Genomic DNA, 7,500 nt, shown 5'->3' with positions numbered 1-7,500 from the left:
GTTAAATGTTATCCCCTGCCTTGTTGGTTAAATCAGCATTTGGCTTTAGTAACATATGATTTAAGTTTCCTGTAAAGATCCTGAAAGTATCAGTTTAAAAAAGGGAGATGTAGTGAGCAGGTTTTGCTATGTCATGAGTGCGCGTGGGCAAGTGTTCAGACTTTATGTTGTGCCTAGTTAATGGTCAACCTTATGACTAGGTCTCTGGTCCATTCAGGGATGCAACTGCCCAGTGTCAGGGGGGTATGCAGCAACAATTTTGGCGCCCCCCCCCCCCCCCCCTTTTTTTGCTTTATCCATCTTCCATCCAACCAACTCACTACTCGTAGCCTAGTTCTAACTGCTTGTGTGTTCAGCGGTCACGGTGCTCACGCTCCCTCTTCTATGTCAAAATTCTATTATGGAATCTTAAGAGATGAGGCGCCTACTCTAGCCTCTTTAGTCCTCTAAAATGTTATATAACATTAAGGAAATGCAGAAATGATTTAGAAACGCACAACAGTAGCTACATATAGAAAATACCCCAAACATTTTAATATTATTTTTTTTTTACCATCGCTTTGGCGCCTCCATGGGTGCGGCGCCCCTATGCGCCGCATAGAGCGCATACCCACTTTTTGCGCCACTGGGTCCATTCCTTATTACTTAGAGTACTATAAAGTACAAGACACATACAAGCTATAGTACTCACATTTACCAGTCTGTTTCACATAGCAAAGACCATGGGTTCAATACCCAGGAGGCATACGTACATGCTGATAAAATGTATGTTGTGGATAAATCATAGGCTAAAGGTTTATATCATTCACATTATTACTTCTTACACCATTTCCACAAGCAGTACTTTCCAAAAACTCATCAGCTAATCAATCGCAAAAGGCCTGAAATTCCAAATGGAACTTTTGACATGGATTTCTACCAATGCGTGTGTAAGTGTGTCTGTCTTACGTATGTGTGTAAGTGTGTCTCTCTGACGCAGGTGTGTTAGTGTGTCTCCCTGATGTGCACACACAGGTGTGTAAGTGTGTCTCTCTGACGCAGGTGTGTAAGTGTGTCTCTCTGATGCGCACACACAGGTGTGTAAGTGTGTCTCTCTGACGTATGCGTGTAAGTGTGTCTCTCTGATGCGGACACGCAGGTGTGTTAGTGTGTCTCTCTAACGTGCACACACAGGTGTGCAAGTGTGTCTCTCTAACGTGCACACACAGGTGTGCAAGTGTGTCTCTCTGACGTGCACACACAGGTGTGTAAGTGTGTCTCTCTGACGTATTCGTGTAAGTGTGTCTCTCTGACGCAGGTGTGTAAGTGTGTCTCTCTGACGCAGGTGTGTAAGTGTGTCTCTCTGACGTATTTGTGTAAGTGTGTCTCTGATGTGCACACACTGGTGTGTAAGTGTGTCTCTCTGATGTGCACACACAGGTGTGTGAGTGTGTCTCTCTGACATGCACACACAGGTGTGTTAGTGTGTCTCTCTGACATGCACACACAGGTGTGTTAGTGTGTCTCTCTGACACAAACACAGAGGTGTGTAAGTGTGTCTCTCTGATGCAGGTGTGTAAGTGTGTCTTTCTGACGTGTTTGTGAGTGTGTAAGTGTGTCTCTCTGACGCAGGTGTGTAAGTGTGTCTCTGATGTGCACACACAGGTGTGTAAGTGTGTCTCTGATGTGCACACACAGGTGTGTAAGTGTGTCTCTCTGACACAAACACAGAGGTGTGTAAGTGTGTCTCTCTGACGCAGGTGTGTAAGTGTGTCTCTGATGTGCACACACAGGTGTGTAAGTGTGTCTCTCTGACGCAGGTGTGTAAGTGTGTCTTTCTGACGTGTTTGTGAGTGTGTAAGTGTGTATCTTTGATGTGCACACACAGGTGTGTAAGTGTGTCTCTGATGTGCACACACAGGTGTGTGAGTGTGTCTCTATGACGTGATTGTGAGTGTGCAGGCAGCACCCTTCAGCCCATCTTAGGCGTATCTACGGTGAGGATACCTGTCAGCTTCTGTTTACTAGCTGCTTCTCAGCAGGTCATGTCTAATCAAGGAGCCTCGCTTCTTCTGCTGCGTTCTCCGATCAATACTCATCGAGTGACACAGACAGTGAAGAGCTGATGCCGGCACACACACACACACACACACACACACGCACACACACACACACACAAACACAGACACACACACACACACACACACACACACTCAAAGACTAAACACAGAATATAACTGAACACAAACACATGCATGGTGTACTTATCCACACACCACTGCGTGCACACACACACACACACACACACACACACACACACACACACACACACACACACACACACACACACACACACACACACACACACACACACACACACTACAGAGCTGTTACAACAGTAATTTATGTTCGTAGGAATACATAGGTCATTACCTGTCATAACTGATAATAGATGGATATGGGAGCGCTTACTCTGTTTCTAAACAACCTTCACTCAGAGAGTGACGATAAGACAAGGGCAGTATACAGTACGAGTTCTCTCACTTTTGGCCGCACAGAGTGAGGTTGGTGATAGCAGTCATATTCCCTACACCCCAGCCAAACAGAGAATAAAACTGAGGCTCATTAGCATTATTAGCATTAGCTTATTGTTTCATAGCATTAGCGCTCCTTTATTAGCACTATTTGTTCAGTAGCATTAGCACACTTATTAGCATTATTTGTTTCGTAGCATTAGCCCTCTTATTATCAGTATTTGTTCATTAGCATTTGCACATTTATTAGCATTATTTGTTTATTACCATTAGCACTCATTATTTGTTTCATTGTCTATTATTCTAACTAGAAGGTAAACAGTCCTTGCACACATCCCCCACACAGTTCATTATTGTACTGTCCTTAATTAGACAAACAAATCCCCAATTATCTTTGCCATTTTATCACTCAGCTCAGGACCAGGGAAAGGCCACTCAGGAGCTTTACCGGCATAATGAGCTATTTTACTCCGTGTAATTCCGTGATGCAGACAGGGTAATGGAATTTACTGACGGTTGCAACAAGCTTTCCGTGTCTAGGCTGGCTGCAGCGGCTAGGGTCTCAGCCGTGACATTTAACGCACGAATGAGCAACTCACGCTCAAGACACCATGAGACATAGGCACAGTTGGCCAGCCAGTGGAAGGCAAGGATGTGTTTATTGATGGCGACAGTGCAAATGGCATCCCATAATATTGACCAGGTAACACGCGGCGATGAGGAAAGGGCAGGAGAGCGAGAGAAGAGGCAGAGGGAAGTTAGAGAGGCCGCAGTGTGTCTGTTTAGCACATAGAAAAACAACAACAAAACAACAACAAAAGACTGCAGTCTTAAATGTCACAGCTACATTAGATTATTTAACATTGACATTTATGGTTAAATCTAGCTGAAAATCTCCACCAAGTAGATAGAACACATTTATTCACACATCCAATGGGTGCAGTAAGAGATGTAAAACCAATGCACTTTTTTGTCACATTCAGCAAGTATCTCCTCACGGTCCGCTAGCTGTCTGTAAATGAGTGACAAACAAAGTGGCACGGACCGAGCCACACAACACTATTCCAGCCGATCAGCTCACTTGGTTCATGATTAAATAAGAATGTTGATTTTGGCTTCGGTCCAAATTTGATTGCGTCTGGGTCCAGATCCGGACCGCGGTCAGCCTATTGAGTACCCCTGGCCTAGACCATCTCCACCTCCCGTGTCAAGCATCGGCCCTCGGGCAGCAGACGTTCTGGATTCCAGTAGATTTCCCTATTGGTCGCCTAGCCCAGTTTTTAGGGCAGATTTCTCCCCTATTCAACCTGATTGAGACCAAAGCGAAAGTCGCTGCAGTGGAAGCATACCGTTGTTGCCGTGGTAATGCACCTCATCGAGTGACACAGACAGTGAAGAGCTGATGCCAGCACACACACACAAACACACACACACACACACACACACACACACACACCGTTGTTGCCGTGGTAATGCACGTCCATGACTTTGAGGCGCACAACTTCTGAAGGGGCATTTGAAGGGCTTGTAGTTTCTCCAGCTGCTCCTTTAATGTAAATTGGCAATTTAATGGCTTTGTAATAGCTGAGGTAAATGGTTTTACGTCAATTTATGACTTGAATAATGTAAGACTGTGTAAAATGATAAGTGTAATTAACTTCATAAAGATGTGAGATGTAATTAATTATTGCCATAAAATCCCTCTTAGTTTCATCATTGAACTTATGTAGGGTTTTGCAATACTGAAGGCCATGACTTGTTCTTAACTCGAGTCAACATACAACCCAAATTAAAAGTTTGTGAACTAGCCTCACTTTTAATGCCCTCATTTAGTGATATAGATTTACAATGATAAACTCCCTGAACCTTGAAATCATATGTTATTCCGCCGGTTATTAAAATAGTTTTGTGGTGTATAATTTGACAAATGCTGGGCTTAGAGTAAGCGGTAGTACATACATCACCTCCCATGGGCGTACACAGGGCGGGAATCCAAGACTACAAATTGCTTTTAGAAATGTCTACGTGTCTCCAGTGCAGTAACAGTAAATCAAACAACAGTTGCCATACATAACAGCATACATGGATCTGACTAGGTTGTTAAGGTTACCATCTTTAGTTATATAATAGAATACATGGATCTGACTAGGTTCTAAACTGACTAGGTTCTAAAGTCTAAACTCAGCTGAAGAACAGGAGTGTGTACACACACACGCACACACACACACACACACACACACACACACACACACACACACACACACACACACACACACACACACACACACACACACACACACACACACACACACACTGTTATTTTTGTATCCTCTAAGTGGGAAAGACTTTCATAGGAAAACATCTGACTTCCATGATGAACAGTTAACACTATCAAGGATACGGATGGGCAAAGCAACTAAATGTTGCTGGTAAACTAAGTGAGAGTTAACAGTTTTCACGCTGATGAGAAAAAACAACTCATCATGCAGGATGTTGATAAGCAATATGGGTATGGTGAGGATGCTCACCGATGAGAAAAACAACTCACCATACAGGATGTTGATTAGTGAGATGGACAAGACCAGAACTCTCACCGATGAGAAAAACAACTCACCATACAGGATGTTGATAAGTAAAGATGGACAAGACCATAATACTCACCGATGAGAAAAACAACTCACCATACAGGATGTTGATGAGTGAGATGGGCATGACCAGGATGCTCACCGATGAGAAAAACAACTCACCATACAGGCCTTTGATGAGTGAGATGGGCATGACCAGGATGCTCACCGATGAGAAAAACAACTCACCATACAGGATGTTGATGAGTGAGATGGGCATGACCAGGATGCCCACGAGCATGTCGGCCACGGCCAGCGAGCGCAGGAAGAAGTTGGTGGCGTTCTGCAGCTTCTTCTCCAGCGACACGGCCAGGATCACCAGGATGTTCCCGCCGATAGTGAGGAAGATGATGATGAGGATGAGCAGCGCCGGCCAGTTCTTCTCCTTCATCGCCTCCCGCTCCACCACGCCGCTGGCGCCGGGTCCGACCCCATCAGGCCCGGTCGGGTACTGCGTCAGGTTGGCACCAGGGTCCGCCCAGACGGCACCGGTCTGGTTCAGGAGGGTGATGCTCGATGAGTTGCCGGGCCACGCTGCTATCCAGCCCGCGACGTCCAGTGAGGCGGTGGTAGACCTAAACCCCCCCAGAAGGGGCCCCACACCGTGGGGGCTCCCCATCAGCAGAGCAGGGGGGGTCCTTGAGACAGTCTGAGCCCCCCTTAGTCCCCCCGCCACCACCAGCAGCGCTTCAAAAACAGCCTCCTGTGGAGAGTGTTCCTGTGGAGCTACCACTAGGGGGCGGTGGTGAGCTGAGCAGAGGTGGAGTCACTCATATGGCACCAACGGTGGAGGGCAATGTGGCGAGGTCTCAGCAGGGGGTATAGCGGGGGATGGGGAAGGGCCAGAGGGTGAGCGGAAGAGGGATTTCTGCTTTGCCAGAGATGAAAGGATTCCTCAAATGCCACAGGTGAAATCCAAGTGTTCAACATTTAGGACAACCACGTCATCCATGTTATCCATGGAAAGTTTCTGTGTTGAGCTTTTGATCTTCTCTCTCTTTCTATTCTGCTGTAGACTACACCTAAAAGAGAAAGCAAGTTTGAAGGAGGGTCACATCAAGACCCTTCTTTTTATCTTTTGAAGACCAAAAGAATATATAGCTCTTGTTGAAAGTCTTGTTGAATATCCCTCTATTGTATCTTATGAAAAGAAAAGTACGGACACATTATACACAGTTGCATGGATCTTGGTTACTGGTGGTTAACTAACTTAATGGTGCAATACAAAAAAAAATATATATAAAAGGAATCTAGACCGTGGATCTGACCATTGAGACTTTTTCCGGTAACACTTTGCCTAAACTCAGTATCCATAAGGCCTTATCAGCAGATGTATACATAAATAAAGTATTCATAATGCATCAAAGGATTTAGACATTAGTCAATATAAGTAACTATTTACAAATAGACATGGCTGCTTTCATTAAGTGTAATGATCATGTAGTAGTATTAGCCCTACACAACTATTATTATGACAGCTGGTATGAAGTCACATCGTGGTGAATAAACAGTATTTCACACAAGGCAAAGATGTCATCAGTGCTATTATCAAGAGGTTTAAGAAACTTTATTATGCATTCTGATACTTCAGGCTCTAAGGGTTTATACTGGAACATCATAGTGCTTTATAAGCTCAATCATTACTTTGACATCATAGTGCTTTATGGGCGCAGTCATTACAATGACATCATAGTACTTTATGAGTGCAGTCATTACTATGACATAATAGTGCTTTATGAGCGAGGTCATTACTATGACATCATAGTGCTTTATGAGCCCAGTCATTACTATGACATCATAGTGCTTTATAAGCGCAGTCATTACTATGACATCATAGTGCTTTATAAGCGCAGTCATTACTATGACATCATAGTGCTTTATGAGCGAGGTCATTACTATGACATCATAGTGCTTTATGAGCGCAGTCATTACTATGACATCATAGTGCGTTATGAGTGCAGTCATTACTATGACATAATAGTGCTGTATGAGCGCAGTCATTACTATGACATCATAGTGCTTAATAAGCGCTGTCATTACTATGACATCATAGTGCTTAATAAGCGCTGTCATTACTATGACATCATAGTGCTTTATGAGCGCAGTCATTACTATGTATAAGTAGTAGTGTAGACCTATGTAGCATGAGGCATTGTGGATACTGTGAGGAAACCTTTATAAATATATGTCAATAATGATTTATGGGCACTGGGTTAAGTTAAGTTTTACCACATTTCTCAAGGTTCCTGTGCTCTGTACACATACTGTGACCCTCTCAGGCATTCTGTTGCATTTATTTATGTAATTACTGTAGCGCCAGATGGATTGACGTCTTTTCAAAAAACAAAAAGTCGACACTACAC

General features: G+C 44.1%; 1 protein-coding gene across 1 annotated transcript in view; it reads right to left on the bottom strand.

Annotated features, from left to right (window-relative positions):
* The window catches only part of htr2cl1 (5-hydroxytryptamine (serotonin) receptor 2C, G protein-coupled-like 1), a gene marked incomplete at both ends in the record, with an annotated part of 28,410 nt that extends 22,654 nt beyond the window's left edge, over positions 1–5,756 (bottom strand). The window contains one exon of the mRNA XM_080860106.1: positions 5,327–5,756. Coding sequence (XP_080716232.1) covers positions 5,327–5,756 — 430 coding nt within the window. The remainder of the gene's footprint in view (positions 1–5,326) is intronic.
* Positions 5,757–7,500: the final 1,744 nt, after the last annotated feature.

The sequence above is a fragment of the Sprattus sprattus genome, assembly GCF_963457725.1.
Source record: "Sprattus sprattus genome assembly, chromosome: 21".
NCBI classification, from domain to species: domain Eukaryota; kingdom Metazoa; phylum Chordata; class Actinopteri; order Clupeiformes; family Clupeidae; genus Sprattus; species Sprattus sprattus.
The sequence above is the reverse complement of the archived record's forward strand: the minus strand, read 5'-3'. Positions and strand labels throughout refer to the sequence as shown.